Below are 20,888 nucleotides of genomic sequence, written 5' to 3' on the forward strand. Positions count from 1 at the left end.
CACTTCATTCAAATTGAAACACACAGACATCACTGATATTCACTGAGAATAAATCTGTTTAGAAATCAAAAGGAGCTCCATGCAACTTCAGATCTTGACTCATAATCATCAGTCAGACTTTTTCTTCAGTATCAACAGTAATCCAGGTGGTTGTTGACTAACTGGAGCTGCTAGTAGCCAAAGCAGCAAGACTCCCATTATACAGATGGTGTAGATATTTCAGGTTTGATATTCAGCAAGTGTAATTCTCAATAGCGTTTGAATGAGATCATCATTTTTCACTAGATTTGTTGTGCAGTGCAGGATGACAATAACTGATGTTGCACAGCTGTTTTTTCTCATTATCCGACATTGAAGCCTGGCACCTTACACGATTTGATAGCGTGCGAGCTGAAGGGACTGTCTAAAAAGTGCATGCCAAACAGCCAAAATGAGATTTTCAGATTTTTGTCAACAGCTCTCTTATCTTTTATCACGGAAGCTTCAGACTAACTGTACATTCATCTGGATCTCATATTATCATATACACATCCTCCAGAAAGACACATCATGCAACATGGACCAATGCACTTCTGACTTGTATTTTTTCACTGTTAAATCCAGATACAAATAGTATTGCAATGACATTTTTTCACCACTTTTATACATGGAACAAACACTTCATATACAGAGTTTAAAAAGCAAACATTGACCCCTCTTCAGGTCGGTCATCACACATTAACCTCTTGTGTCACTGATGCCCAGAAGAACATTCTGTTCCACCTCTCCACAGAGAGGTATACAGGTCAGGGCCATCTACACCCCCGTCCACTTTGTCTTGTGTAAAGATGCTGGAGAGCCACAGTCTTTACAGGCTGAAGGACACCAGACAGTGCTGCGCTCTGCTTTGTTCATGTAACATATAGCTGAGCACATCCAGTGCCAAGAGGAATACCAAACATGTGAATTGATTTGCTGTAAAATTGACAAAACATCTGGAGTCTTTAAGTTGGATGCACGTTTACCACCTCGCCCCATTGTGTGTCCACTTTAGATGATTTTTCAGTTCTAAGTACAGACCAGTCACCAAGGTTCAAGTGGGTCTGCTGAGAGCTGTAATTATAGGAACATATTCCCTCAGAGAACAACTGAAGAACTGTTTTCATTGTTAGTGTACTGGAAATATGAAAGAGGCCTTCACTAAATGGACAAGAGAGAGAAAGTGAGATGTTTAATATGTGTGAGTGGGCAGAGAGGTGAAAAGAAAGTGTGTTTGTGTGTCTCTTCCTGTAGTAATATTCAAATCTGCACATGCCTGGGTTGTTTTTTGTTGTTTTTTTTTGCATTTTTGTACCTTATTTTTTGTTCATTTAACTGTATCCACCTGCAATTTCTTCACTTATCACCTACACCCCCGCACTGTCCACAATCCATTCAAATAATACCTTACTCCCAACACACACACACACACACAGCCCTGGTGTGGAGAATGACTCAATAACGGCGAGTCTCAGGACAATGCTGAGAGGCGTAGGTCAAGGGCAGAGAGGGATGGAGAGAGAGAAAGATAGGCAGAGGGAGGGAGGAAAATAAGAACATAAGACAAGGAGAATGAAATGTGAGACAGTGAGTGTGTGTGGGAGACAGTGAGTATAAAATATAAGACAGAGAGCGGACAAGGAAAGAAAAATGTGAGAAAATGAGACACTGATGGTGAGATGATCTCAGAAGATTGATAACTGAATTTCTTTATTATAGAAAAGTGAATTTTTCTTCTTTTTTTTTTCATTTTTCTTGCCATATTGTATTTCACCCTGCTCTGGGTCATCTCTACTTTTTTTTTACTTTTTTTTTTTTCATTTTAGATGCAAGAATGGGGACTTGTACATGGCAGCCGTTGTTATAATAAAGTATGATCGATGCAGGAAAAGAGATTTCTGCCACAGTAACCAGGACAGTAATAATGCAGGAAAGATTCATGATGCCATTTGTACATAATGCTGCCAGTGAAACATAAAGAAGAAACATTTTTTTTTGGTGATCTTTCTCTAAATAATGCCTTCTTTACTTTGCTTATTGTGTGTGTCCTTGTCCCTTTCCTGTCTTTACCAATTCCTCCTACACTTTCTCATAATTACTTACTTCAATGGGCTTTTTCTCAATTTTCAAATATCATGGCACTGCTCACCATGCTAAGTCAAGTGTTGCTGAAAAATTAGTCCAGATTAGCTGATCTTAAATCTGTTATGACACCTCTAATAAACTGTGCATATGAAGGTCATTTGCAATATTCAAGTTAAATTGAAGTAATTATCAGCTTCAGGTTAAGAACTGTAACCCTGTGGAGGCTACTGAGGTAAAAAATAACAAAAATGTATAAAAACCGTCTGCATCTTCACTAACATTTGTTCAAGTCTGTCATTTAGGGCGGTGAGTCCATACCAAATGATACTTCTGCAGTTGGTAGGGGGTCCGTTGAAAGATTGTAGAGTAGCTCAATTAATTTGAAAAAAAAAAGGATTTTGGAAGTTATATCCATATATTGAGTCAATTACTGTATAACAGTTATAGCAACTCAACATCACAACTGAGAATGCATGAAAACTAGTTGTGTGGAGCTCAAAACAATTTATCCACCGTTTTACAGCTGCAACAATAGTGGAATAGGCTACAGCAGAGCCTATGTGAGACAAAAGTCCCACACTCCAGCTTTAAATCATAAGCTAAATGTAATGGATAATTGATTGAAATGATTAGCTAAAAGCAATGGATAAATGGTGAATAGGTAAATGTAATTGATATACAATTGGAAAAAAAAATCACTGATGTTAGTTTGTTGGTGGCACTAAAAGATTTAAAAAATTGTTGCTGGAGTAGCAGCTGGCAGCAGCAGCTAACATCTTCTTCAGGAAATGCTAATATTTTAGTTTTTAGATTGTTCTTTTCTCTATGGTTTCATGATCATATTGCCCAGGCCGAGTTGTATACCTTTCTGTTATGGTACATACTAGTAATACTAGTAATACTTTCAGTGTTCAGCTAAATTCAAATTTGGATTATGAATTTCTTTGTCATTTGGAAGCATAGTTTACTGCTTATTTTTATGCTTATTTTAATAGACAAATAGCATTTCATCCCTTTCTTAAATAATTTTCTTATGTAGTGGTGTAAGCACCTCCATTCCTCCTTCTCCCCTCATGCTGGCTCAGAAAAGACACTCACACTGTATTCAGCCTGCAGCATTTTCCAATGTGAAGCAACTGCTAGCTTGTAATCCTAGACTTGTCAGCACTGATAAAGAACAACCTCTTGGGAATTAACTGCCATCTTCACATTTAATGCAGGGATGGTTTGTGATTACTCAAGAGATGTCTCTCTATACTCCCAACAACTCTGATTTTGTTTTGGCCAATGGAGAGCAGAGTTTCCAGTATGGGGATTGGCTGTTTGACCTTTACATGGAACGAGTAAACTGAACTCATATCACCTCCTGCAGTTGTTCCCCTCGGCACAGGTTCAGATGGTTTAAAGCTCATGGCTCTGTTTTTGCACCTGTGCCAACAGATTGCAGAAACTTGTCTGTGTAATAATAAACGTGTTGAATCTTGGGGAATATTTTGAATTAATACACATAATTTTGTTTTCTGGATTCAACTGAAATATTGTGTGTGTGTGTGTGCGTGTGCGTGTGTGTCTTACAGACAGGAAAACCACCAGTGGAGGATCTGTTCTCAGACCTGTGTGATGGACGACGCCTGCTGGAGCTGCTGGAGGGGCTGGCAGGACATGAACTGGTATAAATACACAGAACACACACACACACAGGAACAAACTGTATACCAACACCAAACAAACCCTTCTCCTCACCCCCAGTAGAAATTACACCCTTGACTTAAACTGGCAAGCTGCCGGTTTCGTAGGCAAGATTAAGAATGGGAACGCCATCTTTCTTCTTACCAAGCTACATTCAAAAATAGCAACAGTAAAATGATGAGATCCATACAGCTGTACAAGTACTTCTAAGTGGACTTGCTACAGCATTTTTTCAAACATAAACCTTCCAAAATAATTATTTTTACTTTTAGTTTTGTACTTTTATGCACAGAAGACCTACTGTACGTGTTTCTAGATACCAGGAATTAATTGCGTTACTCCTCCCAGCCCGAATGCGTGTTAGGTTTTCTCTGTCAGCTAATTGTAATTGTAATGACACGTGGTTGAGACCTACTAATTAGTTCTTAATGTGGAAATTAAATAACACTAACAAAGATCTGAGCTTGATTGAGCCAGGTATTTGCATGAGTGATGAGGTGGCCTCATTAACCAAGCGTGTCCCGGTGTGCTCTAATAAAATTGCACACGCTTGTAGTCTTAACAGGTAGACAGACCCCTCTTCTTCTTCTTCTTCTTGGCTGGTGGTTGGTTTCAGTTTGTCACTTCCTGTGTACAGAGAAGTTGAATTGTAATATATTTGGGCACATAAGGGAGGAATGGCATGTTTTTTTTTTTTTACTATATGATTTAAGGTAATGAAGTAGGGGAGTTTTATACACAAACCTTACAGTAAGCAGATTTTCACTGCTTATACCACCAACTCTGCTGATCATGAAAGCTCAGCTCCACGGTAGATAACTATTCATTCACCGTATCAATTATACTCCTTAGTAACACTAGTAATTGCCATTTGGAGTTGTCCACCTGACTGATTCTTGCAAGTTGTAACCATGTGAAACGTTCCCATTACTACCTTCCTTCCCACATGAGGTGAACGCTGCATTAACCTCAGCTTGACCTGAAACTAATCACATTCCTAACCTTAATGCTAAAATCATCATTTGAAGAAATGAAAACTGGATGAAAATGGGTAGCGCAAAGATTGAAGTGCAAACACACACAAACCAGCACAGCCCACAGTCTTAATCAAACTTCTACTCCCACCTTGTTTCTCTTTTCCCCTCCAGCTTTCTTTACCTCCTCCACCTCGTCTTGTCTGTTAGAATCCTCCCTTCTTTCTCCTTCTGTCTTTTCTCACTATCCTTTTTCTCTCTTTGTTTTGTTTCTCTCTTATTCTTTCTTTTTCCACCACCATCATTTCTATCCCCCATCTCTGTCTCTCCTCACTTCTGTCTCATGGAGAGACATTATCATTGTTGTCTTTTGATACCATCTCCTTGTTGTAATGGTGCACGCACACACTTTTATTGTAATGTGGCCGTTTGTAGCACTCATGGATGCCCCTGAGCAGGGTCTGTTTATGCCTCAATAATCTCTTCTGTCTTGGTTGTGTTTGTTTGTGTGTGTGTATATAGGTGAGGTTGGAGAAAGGATTCACGCGTGTTCACTCGCTCAACAATGTCAACCGAGCTCTGCAGATCTTGCAGAAGAACAATGTGAGTACGCTACACACACATTTTACTTTATCCTGATGTAATTATGTGTGAGAGTTGAATATATGGATGACTGCATAAATATAAATCAGTCAGCATATAGTGAGGTGCTTAAATTAAACTGCTTTTCAGGTTTCTGTATTTCTTCTCTCTAACCAATTTTGAAATATGCATTTGCAGCAAACACAATATGAAAAGTGACTGAAATTGTTCCCTTTTCTTCCATAAGATGTACAGATTAAAGTCTCCCTCCACTCAAAAATGTGTTTTGCTTCTTGTTCCTTCAGTTGAATGTTTGAGCTTCACTGTACAGAATGATGTATGTGCAGAGTTTAGAGACTAGAAGGCTGTTTTTACATTCATCTGCTGAAGGAAGAAAGTTTCTCTGTGCACATTGAAAATCTGAGTTTAAGGGCTACAAGCAGGATTTGTGACATCACAACATTGGAAGCCAATCATGGGCCAGTATTCAATTTACACAAGTGTGATGTGGAAACTTGAAGCCTCCAGTGCACAAACACTGAGAATGGATTTTACAGTGAAGTAGGAGACATCTACTGTCCCTCGTTTAAACTTTTGAAATGAGAAATATTTATACAACTTGTCTAGGGGATCTATAAGTATAGTCTGACATTTTAGAAATATGCTTCTTCACTTTCTTGCTGAGAGTTAGATGAGAAGATTGATACCGCTTTCATATCTGTGCATTAAAAATGAAGTCAGGAAACGCTTGGCTTAGCTTAGCATTAAGACTGGGAACGTGAGAAAGGATGAAAAGATAAAAAAAGATAAAAAAAGTTTTTTTAAGATAAAAATAGATTACTGTTACACAAAAATTATCCTTATTTTTTTCTCACATTTATCTGTTTTTTGCTTTTTTAAAATGTGAAACAATACAAAAAGAAAAGCCACTGTTTGGTTGAACTGACTCTTTGTTAATCACTTTAGTTACTATTTCTATGCCTGTCAAGCTTTCCATTCCAGCACAACACACATGCAGTTTACAGTGATAATGGTGGCACATTTACCACTCTACCCATTCTAACACCAACAGGGTTTGGAATATGAGCTTTGAGCAAACTTTTATTTTGTTTTCCAGTTGACATATTTTAAACTGAGAACCATGTTAAAGGGTCTTTGATATGCACATGATGCATACTACATATATAATATGATGCTAAGAGGCTGAGGCTAAAGCTACGTGTACCCAGCAATAGTTGATGATCCATGTAAAAGACACTGATATAAAGAAACAGTGTTGTGCACACAGAAAATGACATGGTTAGCGAATGATGTGCTCCTAAGCCTTTGAATGCTAGGTTGGAAGCTAGTTAGCCAGGTATGCTAACATTTGCAGAGAAACACCCTGTTTAATCCATTCTTTACACTTTTGTCCCTATGTGTCTGTTTTTGGAAACCCTAAAAAATGGCACCATCTCCTATGTGTTCATATATAGAGTATGGCTCTAACTACATGTCAAAGCACACTGCTTCAGCATGTGGAGAAATGCAAAGCGTGACAGGCCTGCTCTGCATTGTTACAGTTGCTAAGCTATAATTACACAACTGTTGTTCAGGGGAGGGAAGAATTCATATCCACACAGAGACTATAACCTTTGCTTTGTTTTAAGAGTCACAAGCCAAAAAGTTGTAAACCACTGAGTCAGAGTGAGTGAGAGGATTGGCTTACACTTTGTGAAATAAACCCATAATGAGATTTGTCTGTCTGGTCGTCCCTCCTCCAGGTTGAATTGGTGAATATCGGAGCGGCAGACATCGTTGATGGAAATCACAAACTGATTCTCGGGCTCATCTGGAGCATCATTCTCCACTGGCAGGTGTGTGTCTCTGTGTGTGTGTGTGTGTGTGTGTGTGTGTGTGTGTGTGTGTGTGTGTGTGTGTGTGTGTGTGTGTGTGTGTGTGTGTGTGTGTGTGAGTGAATGCTGCTCTGAACAGCTATTTTGAAAATGTTTGCTTTCATATTTTGGAAATGCATCAGATATTAAGTTTTACTACTGTTTTTTTTTGCAGTTGCAGCAAATTTTAGCAGCATTTCAGATTGCTGTTTCTGATTGGACTGAATTTATCTTCACCTTGATGTATATTTACTCATCCATGCACCCAGTCAAACAAAACCCTGGTACAATTGAAAATAGGGCTATGCAATGTCCCCGAAAACTAAATTGTTTGTGAATCCATTTTAGTCTGTAGTTATAGTTACATTCAATGGAGCCCACTTAGAGTGCTACACAGGGTTTCATAGTGAAGATAAACAACATACAATGAGTGAAATAACTCATGTTGAGGTTATCAGAAATACAGCCTTCACATCAGGAAAAAGTGCCTATTTTCCATAATGCACAAATTGAGTTATCTGCAACACAGATATCTTAAATATATTGCTTATATACATTGCTAAATAAATGTTCGCCTACAGCTTCAAAACTCACATTTGTTTCACATTGATAGAACAAAATACTGCACACCATCCTTCTGTGTCAATCTGAATCCCTTTGCCAATAGCACTTTGGAATGTATACTGTTTTCTGGATTGAAGCATTCAAGGTGAAGGTACAGTCACATTGCAGGGAGCAATCATAATAATAGAAAGCAGCAAGAAAAGAAAAGTGATTTCTTAAAGATATTTTTATTGAGGGAAAAATACACTTTAATGCCTCAAGGTTAAAAAAATATTACATTGCAAAACCTGCTTAAAAAGCTGTTTCCCAATTCCAATTTACATAGTAATTGTGTAACGTACCTCAATACTTTTGCTAGGTAGGATACAAGAGGATAGAACATAATTCAATATGTGTTCCACAGGACATCAGTCAAACTGACTTTATGCCACATCATATATATATATATGATGTAAAAAAACATGTCTGGAGGGGATCTTTAATTTTGTCACTTTTCATGTGTGAACACACGACATACTCAAAATATGCTGCTAATAAGAATATTGTATAGAGTTCAGAGACAGCTATAGATGTATTTTCTCTCATTTTAAAGTAATTTCAGACGTAAAAACATGCACAGGTCAGGTATCCAACGTCATAACTTTGGGAAAAAAAAGTACATCCACCAGCCACATTAATGCCAGTGCAAAACAGTACAGGGCGCTCCGAAGTTCCCTTTAATGTTCCTTTTTTCATGATGTCTGGTTCCCTCCTGGTCTTTTCACTGCCTTTCATCTTTCTGCCAATTCACAGAGCAACATTAGGCCTCCACTGTTGGCTACTTCTCCCCTTAAGCTGTATTTAAAGTTCAAAATATATTTTATGAACCAACTTCATGTAAAGTTGGTAGTTTTAATAGCTTATATTACAATACATTTTAATTGTATTTCATTCCTCATTAAGTTGAATGGAGGCTAATGTCTCAATCACGCTAGTTTTGGCATAGACTTAATGACGCGATTAATAGCAAAACACAATTCTATAATGAGGTGTGTGTGTGTGTGTGCTGGCTGAGCGTTCATGATTGGTGGTAGCATGCGTATGTAATGTGTGTGTGAATACGCCTGTCAGATGCTGCTACACCCTGGAGGTTACTGTTTGCTTGTGTGTGGGCATTTATGCCAGTCTGTGAATGCTCCTGTGTGCGTGTGTGTGGATCTCTATCAGTGTGTAGGTGTGTGTGTCATTGTGAGTTTGTGTATACAGCAGTCTTTGTCAAAGCTCCCCTCCAATTAAAGTGGAAATGCATGCAGTGACCTACTCCCAAATGAGTCCCTTTTTTTACCCGGCAGGCCACACTCTATGAAGAATCTCTAACAAACCTGTGTGTGTATGTGTGTGTGTGTGTGTGTGTGTGTGTGTGTGTGTGTGTGTGTGAGACAGAGAGAGAGAGAGAGAGATAGAGCTTCATGAGTCCCATTGCTGGGAATTCACCTCAACACCAAATTACACCAAACTCTATTAATAGGTTTAGTTGCAATTTGTGTGTGTGTGTGTGTGTATCTGTGTGTGTGTGTGTGTGTGTGTAATAGTGGGAATGACTTTCCTTGTCTTTCTTCCACTCTCACTTTGTATCTCTCTGTCCATCAGTGTGTGTGTTTGTGTGTGTGTTGTGTTGCTGACTGTGGGTTTTTTTTGGCTGTTTTGTTGACTGGATTTGAGGATTACAACTGGATTTTTTTCTCCCCACATTTGTCATCTTCCACTCATCTGTCCAGCCCCTGCTTGGAGCTCTGCTAACACTTGCCGCACCGTCTCACTGCATGACTGTGTGTGTCAGAGTGGAGAAAGAGCAAAGAAGAGGAGAGTTGAGTGGTTTAAGAAAGTATGTGCACAAGGTGGGAGGGGGAGAGAAAGAGAGAAGCAGAGATTTGTGTGTGTTTGCATGTGTGTGCACATGTGGTTGAGAAAAAGGTGAGGGCAAGATATGCATAAGTAATACATAGCCGCGTAGTGAAAGGTACACGGCTGTGTATTACACCCCCCTCCTCCCCCAGAGCCCTGAACAAGTGCTCCAAAACTGTCACTCACAAATGCCAAAAAAGGAGTGAGGATGCAACCATATCCACAAACAGCCTGGTGCATGAATATGTGCGTACAGAAGTGTCCTTTGACTGTGTGCACTTTTACAGAGTGTGTGGAGGTACATGCCTGTGAATATGCAAAGTATCCACTGACAGGCCATGTCAAAACTTTGGTAGAAAGCAGCAGGTATTTTTAAAAAGTCTTTTTATGGTAATGTTAGATTGCCAGGCATCATATTACCATGGATTTCAATATCTGTTCTTCTGTCTATCAGGGGAGTTCTTTAAAAAGTATTTTGAGTGTGTTTGTGTGTGTGTGTATCAGTGGGTGAGAGAGTGGTAATGGTTGTGGTTGATGGTAACTGCTATCATGAGCCAAGACAGAGCATGTGTGTTGTCTCAAGGCAAGGTGTTGGGTTTAAACAGGTATTTTTGTGTGTATTTTGCAGTCTAGCAATCCCATTCCATTTCATTAAAAATATTATTCTGTATGAATAACAAATGCTAAGTAACAAACATAGAACATCTCCAGTTGCTTTGAATTTGTGCATATGCTGTTCACTTGGATACATAAATTGGACAGACAAATTTAATTTGTCAGTTGGGATGTAGGCTCAGTGAACTGCTACACACCTATAACATAGACTCATCCAACTAAACGCTTCGCTCATAGAGACTGAGGACAATCTCCCAGGTTTCGTTGTTAAAACTGGGAGGAAACAATTAGAGAGTTTAAAAAAAGAGCTGCATTGCAGAACCAATCCAAAGTCTTTAGGGTGGCCCTTCATATTGGGCAGAGGAGAATGTGGGGAGAGCATCATTGCCAGTAAGGCGTGTCCTTGACAAAATGTAAGGGGCGTAGGTTTGTTAGCGGTCGTTCATGCCACCGTTCAAACAACTACTGCATTTAGAAATTGAGAAACTACCCAATAACTGATGAGGATAGTCAAGCTAGCATTACCACTTGCAAACTAATCCGTTAACATGGTTACCACTGAGCTATGACTACAATATTATCTTACAGATCACACTGGCTTTGGGTTTGACAATGTTGTTTTATGAATTTTTACTTAGAACATATGACGACAAGTTTCAATAGGAATTGATCATTTAAAATGACTTTTGTTGTCCTTTTTTTTTGTTGCCCTGAAATACTTCTGAGCAACACACTGAATCACCAGCTGCCTGTGAACGAATACCCTTCTGGTTTTCTTTGTCTTTCTCTGCACAACGTACAGCAGTAACAGGTCATCATTATCCATTTTCCTAAGCTGCTGACACAGCTGGAGCACGCAGTGCATACTTGGCCCCACTGTTTACAGAACGTTATCATTCATAAGTGCGGATGCTCACATCGTTATCGTTATAGTTATTATAGTTATCGTTCTTGGTGTGGACAGCCTTTTACTCTCTAGAGGATGAACTGTTTCCACTTTGGACACTTCATGAGCTCTTCTGTAACAGTAATCTCAAATCAAACTTTCAACTTTATACTTCATGCTCCCAAGAAGATAAACCCTTTCCATCATGGACACACCATGAACTTTGAATGCATATATGTATAAGTTTACACAAGTTATACTGTCTTTTGTGTGTGTGTGCAGGTAAAGGATGTGATGAAGGATGTGATGGCGGGCCTACAGCAGACCAACAGTGAGAAGATTCTGCTGAGTTGGGTTCGTCAGAACACACGCCAGTATCCTCAGGTCTGTTCTTTCACTTTTCACTCTGTCTTGTCCTTAATCCACAGGCTGACATACTGGATCTACTGTTAGTTGTTTCCTACAGCAGTCTCAAGTCTCTATGTATTTTCAGGAAACACCAGTATAATGACATAAAAAACTGCCGCCTTATTAACTCACCATATAAATCTTGAGTAACTATTGCTGTCTCAATTTAAAAGCAATAGCTTCAAGTCTAAAGAGTAGAATCATGAGCCGAAGTGTAGACTGCCATTACTCTGCCAAAGACTTCATGTTTTTTTTTTCTTTTTCTAGTTATCTGTCTACCTGTCTGACTGTCAAACCCTCAAGCCTCATGAACAGATTTTCATGAAAGTTGGTGGACAGATAGGCTTTGGGCCAAGGAATAATGGATTAGGTTTTGGTGGTGATCCAGATCTGGGATTAGTGCCATCAGATGATTATCTTTTTATAGCCCCAAGCATGAAACTAAAGACAGAGAAACTAAGAATATGTTTTCAGGGTGAAAAAAAATCCAATTAACTTAAAATTTCAGCAGTAGGGATGATGGCTTTGAATGAGTGTTCCTAGAGGTTTGTACAGAGTACCATCTAGTTTTTCCTCCATTTCATTTAGTTTCTTTTGGCTTAGACTGTTCTCTACTGTATTGTAAGCCTTTTAGGCTAGACTGCCAAGAGCACTTACAACACAGCCTATGCTGCCTTTTGGATCAAATATGGCTTTTGATAGCTGTTTTCATCCAAATTACCTTAAACTATCCCAAATGCACACTTTGAAAGTGTGATCTTTATTTTCTAATCAGGAAGATCTTATCCTGATCTACTTTCATTATGTGTCTGTTAGCCAAACAGCAAATCATATCTAAAACAAGCTTTGAGTTTCTCTGCTTGCCGAAGCAGTGTGCATGGGAATCTAAGAGTGGTACCATACTCTAAAGAGTTTAGAGGTCTGTGTTTTTTATCACCTCCCAAAAACACAACAGCAAAAGTGAATCAAGCAATGTGTTTGGCTGGTTTGGGTTTACCATAACCTGTGAATGTTAGCATGGCCAGCTAACTAGCTTAGGCTACTACCTACAGTAGTAACCTAGTGTTACAGCACCAGTGGGGTTATAGGTTATGTCAGACAAATCAGCGTTCAGAACTGGTACATCCACTGAGGGAGCCAAGATGCTACTATATCATAGTTTAGGCTAACATTAGCAGCTTTGTCCTACTCTTTATTGGATTCAGGGAAGTTCAAACTCCAACAATGCAATGAACGTTACCCAAGATAGTTTGAAAATACAAAGAATAAATCATAAATCTAATGACTTATGTGACTGTGGCATTAGCCTTTTTTAACATATCATGTGTGTTGCCATCATATGCATATTTACCATAGCCTTTTACATGCTAACTGTTTTAAAAGGATTCGACTGGAAACATTAACAAGTCAGTTTTCAACCAACTCACAGAGTTTAATTAGCTAACATTAGCCAGCTAAAGCTAATAAAATCTGCTAGTGACAATCGTCATTTTCCGCTGACAAATTGTTTCTAGAAATGAAATAAGGTTGCTTGTGGTTACTTCTGAGCAATACTGAAGACACTGTTTCCAAAATTCCTACAAAGATGGAGTGCTAAACCTGACACCATTAATGTAAAGTAAAATGGCTGCCATGGCTGCCACGAGGCCTTTTTGCAATGGCTCTGTTTCTGAAAATGTTCAGGGCCCCAAACTGTACAAGTGTGCCAAGTTCCATGCTTTTATGAAAAAGCGAACATTTCACCTCAAATTTGGCACATATCACCTGGACTAATTCTAAATTATGTATGTTACATGCCAGAAGGGAAGGCTTGACAGGTGTAGAAACACTATCTAAGAGGAGCAAGGTTTAGTGAATTGTCAGTTGACTCAGTACTTTCTAAGGTCCATGCAGCTTTATAATACATATGAAACCCATTTTTCACCATTGTATTCTGTCTCTCCTTGTAGAAAAAAGCCCAGATTTGCAATTTGAGAGTGAAAAGATATTTTTAATCCAATGAACACAGATGAAAATGGAAACCAGTAGCCTATTGGGGTGACAGTATTTCGACAGAGGGTGTCACACTGCATTCACAGGTTGGCCCTTTAACATCCATTATCTCTGTCCTCAGGTCAATGTGGTTAACTTCTCCAGTAGCTGGAATGATGGATTGGCCTTCAATGCCCTCATCCACAGCCACAGGTACTGTAGAATGACTAGTGTGTGTGTGTGTGTGTGTGTGTGTGTGTGTGTGTGTGCAGAAAGAGAAACGGAAAGAAAATAAAGCAATAGACAGGAGGAGTGTTTAGATAAGGAAATATAAAAGCAGTATAGAGGGAGACACAGTATGGGATTTATTTATAAATTGTGGTCTTGTTCACACATAATATTAAGTGGTTACACTTGAAGGTGGCAATTGACTCCATCAGTACAAAATACCCAGAAAAAAAAAAAGTTCAAACAGAGTAAGAGAAAGGAAAAGACAGATAGTGGTGTGACAGCAAGGTTTGGAGACACTGAAGTCATGAGCTGTGTCAGGTAGATTAATACCACCTTCATATCTGTGCATTAATTATGGAGCTAGAGCCAGTAGTTGATAAGGTTAGCTTAGCATAAAGAGTGTAAGCAGGTGGAAAGAGTTAGCCTAATTTTTTAACTCTGCAGTGAAACTGGCTGTCAACACCCCTAATGCTGACTAATCAAGGCGTGATAGCTAATTTGTTTGATTCATACACAAAAACAAATGCAACTCACTGTCAAACCACAAGTTGTTTGTTCTTTTTACGTATCAGAAATAAGTATATTTCTCAAAATGTCAAACACTTGGTTTAGACCTTATTCACTGAGGCATGGACATGACAAATTTGTTGGGAAGTGGAGCTGAAGCTTGTTTTCATATTAACTGAAATTGCTGGCTACTGCTCATTTTGTGACCTTGTGGTTAATCTGCTCACACAGCTGCGTACAAATGATGTGTACAAGAATATAATTAACCAGGTTAAATAGGTTCCATGCAAACATCATATCATTATATGATTAAAACCAGGGTAAGATCATAACCTGGGATACTGTGCATGTGCTAAACTCGAGTTATGCGGTCTTAAGGTAACACGAAAGCTGTAACGAGAAATGATCATCTACACCCTGTAATAAAAATGAAAGTACAGGTGTCAACAAGCCCATCTACAGGGTCAAGATTGGGAGCCAATATCAATAATAATGCCAGATGTTTGCTGTGAATAACACGCTGCTCTCTGTAAAAATACCGACCACCTGTGAGTTTGAGTGAGTCAACCACTGAGCCACGTTTCTGTGACATTTTGCAGGTGAACCCACCTCTACAGTGCTGCTTTTAGTTGAAAACATCAGTATTTTGTTAATGCTGAGGTTTGAGAGTCTAAATGACTAACATCCTCTCTTTATGGATATAAAAAAAATATACAAAACAGACACTAGTTCAAGATCCAGTTCAAGTTTATTTGTCACTCACATGAATTCACACATATAGTTGAACCAAACGTCGTTTCTACAGGGTCCTGTGCAAGTCAAACACACACATGAGCAACCAAAAACAGAGAACACACAATAAATATATATCTAAAAAACACAAATACAGAACTCTGCATCCAGCTGTCAGATATACTGTGTCTAAATTGTTGCACTAATTTTAATGCAAGTTTGTTGTAAGCTGTGTGCACAGTGTAATGAAGGGGAAGTACATCAACTGTAGGACTGAAATACATTAAATTTTGGATCCTAAAACTTGGCCTGGACATCCATAAGTGAAAACAGAGATACTGATAATGACTGAACCTTAACATAGAAATGACAGAGACTGCCTGCACAGATGATCAGAAACCATGTTAGAATCATACATGGATATGAATAACAAGGTTTCCTGTTGCACAAGATTAAAAACAGAGTTGCAGTGTGTATTTAAAGTGTTCATAACATGACAGAGACAGAAGTTGAGTAGGTTGAACTAAAATAGAAACAGAAACAGCCCTGCACAGCACACTCTGGTTCACCATTTTGTCACTATATTATCACACATTAAGTAATGAAAAGTTCAGCTGCTGTATACCGTATATCTAGCTTAAGCACAGACCCAGTGGAGTGAAGTTGCAATATAATATAGAACAGCTATATCATGGGATATTAAATAAACTAGTGAATGAACATCAGTAACTGGATAACGGATGAAAGGCCAGATGGATTGTTGGATGAATGGCTTTGCAGAGGTGATACAGTGTTAATCTGCCTCCATGGATACCCATGAGGGTTTGGGTCTCAGGCCTGGGTTCATGTAATTATGAATGAAATCATGGTTAGCTTGCATGAACATCTGTCAGCGGTGTCCTTACAGGAATACAGAGCGGGAGATCACACACACCAAAGCCATCCATGTTTCCCCTGCAGATTATGTGCTCTGGTGCTTCATGCCAACATTATATTTACTGAGTGGAGGATTACACCATGCAAATTTTCAAACTATGAAATGAAAAAAACATGCAAACTCAGCATTGTATTTTGCATTATTACAGTCTACTTTTACTGTTTATTGAAGAAATAGACAGGAGAGTGTGCAGAGTACAGTTAAATATCACTGCACAGCAGATAGATACATGGTTGCTGACCTACTGTAAAGTGATTCCAAAAATAAACCTGACTGCATCAGCTAGAGTGAGTTAATTACAGCCTGTTTTATATTTAAGAAAATAAATCTGAAAACTTTTTTATTGCTACAAGGTCAGCCCTTTTTACTTTGGAGAATGCTTCTTGCAGCCCTTTACTCAACATATGCTGAGGAATTTGCATAGAGATCTGAAAATGATCAACCAGGGACACGATCTAGTAAATACTCAGGGTATTGCTCTAAATGTGAACAAAATTAAAATATAGATACAGTAGTTTCATGATCCCGTGACTTCTCCTCCCCAGACCTGAGCTGTTTGATTGGAGCACAGTGGAGAAAAAGACGTCGGCGATCGACAGACTGGAACACGCCTTTAATAAGGCAGAACAACACCTGGGGATAGAGAGACTGCTGGACCCCGAGGGTAACTAACACACACACACGCATGCATGCATGCACACACACACACACATAGCTGCACACGTGCTTATTCCAGAGAAGAATATTCGAGGTGAGTTACAGGTCCCATCATATTTCACACCTTCCAATCATGCACCTTAATTGGCCCAATTGAAGATGATGTGTCATGCTGTGGTTGGGTGTTGCCACGGTGATAACTGTGATGACTTTGGTGGAAGGACTTGATGAACAGACAGGCTGACCGATAGGAGGTAAAAAATGTCCTCACTTGCCAGAAAAGTCCTTTGAGTGAGTGCAAAATAACAACAGAGACGCCTCCTATTAAATATATTCTCTCTCTATCCATCAGTGCCAGATTTGCGGCTGACCTAAGACCAGTTTACAGACTCTTAATCAAAACTGTCATGCAGGGATAAAGTGAGTAAAACTGACCAGGGTCAAAGTTTATTGCAACACTGTCTTCAGTGCTTAGCTGTCTGTGATGAATGGTGGTGATGTTTTTTAAACATGGGCCTTGATTTACTACACATATCAGAAAAACTGCCAGAAATATCGCCTCTAAGAAATAGCTGGAAAGATCAATAGAGAGTTGGGTGGGGATTAAATGATCAGTGTGGGTGAAAATGCCACAGACCTGCATAAAGATTTTTTTTTTCCTTTTTTACCACCCCCTTATAAAAATCATTATTTTAGAAAATCATTCTCCTTTCCTGTTCCAACTACTCTAATCCTAAAGCTTAACCTCAATAATTAAAATAATCAAACTGTAATGCTTCAGTAATAATGAAGAAAACAAATAACAAGCCTCCACCAAATATATTCAGGTATGTCAATTATTTCAAGAGGTTCCCTTTTGCCAATCTAAGTTTCTCCGGTCTAGCAGCATTTCAAATAATTATTTTTCCAGAGGATGGTCATGTTCACCATGTTCACCACCACTGGTTTTACACAGTTTTACTAACCCATAAGTACAGTCTGTTACATTCTTTTAGCCATATTTGAGTTTTGGTCCAGAACAGTGCCACTGAAGGGCTGAACCAAAATATTAGTTATAATATAATATAATTATTAGATTTAATGAATCTACGTCACCATTACAAAATCTGCACATTGGAGACTGTTCAAGACCTTGTAGATTTCACATTTGTTTTGTGGCTAAAGTTCTGTAAAACATTTTAAATTGAAATACTCACATATTAAAATCTTCTGTAGTTGGTTCATATAACGTTTTACATATCCAATATGACATAAACTTTGTTCAGGCAGGATTTGAATATATATTTCCAATGAGTAATGACTTAAGGTTAATATTTAATACATGACTATTCAACAGTTTTTCACTTCCAAGCTCATATTTTTATATAAATATGTTCAATATGTTTTTCTATTCCATATAAAAGAAATCTTTTCAATACTTGAAGTTTAAAAAGAAGAATCAAGGCCTGGGTATTGACATATATAAGTCTGATATTCCAAGGACATTAACTAGGGTTGTTTTACCATATTTGGTCAAATGGTCACCTCTCAACACTTTGCAATGGTCTTGATTATACATGAAATCAGAAACTGAGTGGTATTCCTCTTTAATCCCCCCTGTTGTGAGTGCAGTGTTCAGGCTTTGAGCCAGCGCGATAGGGAGCGTTGTAATCCCTCGCAGCTCGCTTAAGCCTTGAAACGACACATCACGGCAGATGAATTTCCATTGATCTTACAATAAACAATCACTAGTTGGGAGCAAGTGGGGTGAACATGCGTCATTATTATGCTGTGCATCAATGCTCAAAACACTATTAACCCCCCACCTGGGCTTTCTGAGCATTTTCTCGTGCTATGAAAGGATTTCATATTGTTTGAGGTTTTTGTGGCTCATATCTCAGCAAAGAGGAGCTGTCAGGATTTGGGAAGCTGGACGCCCGTTTGAAGTTTACTCCTTTGAAACAACACATCATCTGTGTTGTTAACAGCAGTTTTAATGCTAGGCGTCAAATCACAGTGGACACTTTGGTGTAAATCATAGATAGAACCATGTTCCTCTGTTTTCTCTTTGCCTTATGTCTGTCTCAGTTAAATTACTTGTTGGCAGGAATGTCTTCAAGAGGGATTATTATCAAAGCTGTAAACAAATTGTCTACTTTTTGTTTTGTTCAAACCACATTGTAGTCAGAACATTTTTTACATCCAATTGCTTTGGAGGGGGACAAACAGCTTTACCTCATCATGAGGATAGTTAGTGATTTATTATACAAGATAAAGCATCTAATGTTGATCTGGATTGTGGATGACTCATAATATTTTGGTCATTTCTGTCTGAATGAAGCTAATTTGTGTCAATTCAGTGGAGAGGTATAGAGAGGCAGATTGAAACTTTTCTTGTGGGCTTGTCTCTGTTCAACAGCTAGTTTGCAGATAATAAAATGATACATAATGGAGACACAGTAAGCCCCTAACACAGCTAAAAGCCAATCAAGCATGACCTTACACTGTTAGCTACTGTAAGATCTGACATGAGATCCTCCTTTGCTACCTGCTACCCGGATGCTCATTAAGAAACAATTCTGGCTACTTTGCACATGTGAAAGGGGATATATTATGCACATTTTGAAGTCTAGATTTATATTCTGAGGCTCTACTGTAATATCTTTTACAGATTTACAGTTCAAAAAAGTAGTGACAAGGTAGCAAATAGCAGAAAGAAGCAAAAGATATGTTGAGTGCAGGTTGAAGCCCTGACTTTTGACTTGCAGGGAGCATTTCTACACACTTTGACCATGTTCAACACCAGTATATAATATATGTAATAACAGAAAATCACAATAAGTATATATTCCCACAACCAGTTAACCAGTAATTAGCTGCTTTGGCTGCTGTGTTTATAATCACATCTCAGCCCTATTAGTTTGTATGTAGAATCATGAATGAATGACATGAACATAAACAATACTTTACAGGAAAATGGAAAATGCAATCCAGAGTTAGTTGGTTAGTCAGCTAGCAATGTTGGTTATTTAGTAGAGAAAGCTCACATTCTCAACATGTAGCTCCAGTTCTTACTTACTCCTTCCTTTTAGGAGGCATTTTATTGTAAAAATTGTGGGTCAATACAAGAATAGAAGAAGTCATTTCTGAGGCTGGCACTAATTTCCACATTCAGCCTAATAAAGTCAAACTGTTTTTCATGATGTGATTTGACAACGCTCTTTCACACCTCTTAATGACTTGCTGTGCACTGACTGTGGAGACCAATTAGTGTGAAGTACACAGGCCACCACATATGCTGTGGCATGTCACTTGTAAATGTGTGCAATAATGCTGTAATGTATGTAAATGCTTTTTTACCCACATTTGACCAGCTTTTGCTAAAAAAAAAAAAAAGTCCTGGAGATCCTATACAATCTGTTATATAGTCATCAAAGTGCCATTGAAATAATGGTTATAGTCTAAGAAACATCAAGGAAACTGGAAATCCATTTTTAATAGACAGCTTAGACATCTTTTTGCCTGCAAATCACCAAAACCACGCTCACTGCTCTGTGCTCGTCTCCACTTTGGCACCAAGGAAATGTTAACATTACTAGAGAGACTACACAAAACTCAGCTGGTGGATTAGTCTGTACAACAGCGCTAGCCTAGCACACAGTCCTCCAGCCAGAAAGCACCAGGTAGCCTGTTCAGAGAGGGAAGTATCTGTTTACCAGGCTCACTTAGATACTGAGAAAAAAAACACATCATCAAAAAACAGAACAGAACGATTTTCTAGACCCATCCATTCTCAACAATATGGCTGCCAGAGGTGTTATTACATCACCTCAAAGCTTGCATACTAAAAAGTTGAATACTTGCTTTTTAGTATACTGTACAGGCATTGAGATGATGTCATAACCCCTCAGGCAGCCATATTGGAGGTTGTGATATCGAGGGATAGTCTCTGTATTACATAATCACTCTCTTCATTTCATTAGTCCATTTCTCTTTCCCTTTTCACTCCCCGCTGTTTATCCTGCATTTGTCTCTTTTCTCTCTCATCAGCTTCTCTCTCTAATTCCTTTTAAACTCCTCTTTCTTGTCTTTGCGTTGTTTCTTTGTGCTCTCGAGCCTTTGTTCACTTCTCTTCCCTGGAATCAAAGCTGACAGCCAGCTGCCGCCCTGCAGCTCGGGGTCTCAAACTTTATCTCTTGGAAGCCATATTCCTCACGTATTCCTTGAACACATCAGGAAACCGTGGAATATTGGTTAGACATGTTTCTCTCTACCAAGCTCTAAAGTTATGTCTG

General features: G+C 38.7%; 1 protein-coding gene across 8 annotated transcripts in view; it reads left to right on the plus strand.

The window, feature by feature from the left end:
- The window catches only part of dmd (dystrophin), a 320,772-nt gene that overhangs the window by 107,288 nt on the left and 192,596 nt on the right, over positions 1–20,888 (plus strand). For all 8 annotated transcript variants that reach the window (XM_042405326.1, XM_042405321.1, XM_042405323.1 and 5 more), the window contains 6 exons: positions 3,681–3,773; positions 5,289–5,369; positions 7,112–7,204; positions 11,454–11,555; positions 13,693–13,763; positions 16,503–16,621. In XM_042405326.1, coding sequence (XP_042261260.1) covers positions 11,466–11,555; positions 13,693–13,763; positions 16,503–16,621 — 280 coding nt within the window. In that variant the 5' untranslated portion in view covers positions 3,681–3,773; positions 5,289–5,369; positions 7,112–7,204; positions 11,454–11,465. The remainder of the gene's footprint in view (positions 1–3,680; positions 3,774–5,288; positions 5,370–7,111; positions 7,205–11,453; positions 11,556–13,692; positions 13,764–16,502; positions 16,622–20,888) is intronic.

The sequence above is a fragment of the Thunnus maccoyii genome, chromosome 24, assembly GCF_910596095.1.
Source record: "Thunnus maccoyii chromosome 24, fThuMac1.1, whole genome shotgun sequence".
Classification (NCBI taxonomy): domain Eukaryota; kingdom Metazoa; phylum Chordata; class Actinopteri; order Scombriformes; family Scombridae; genus Thunnus; species Thunnus maccoyii.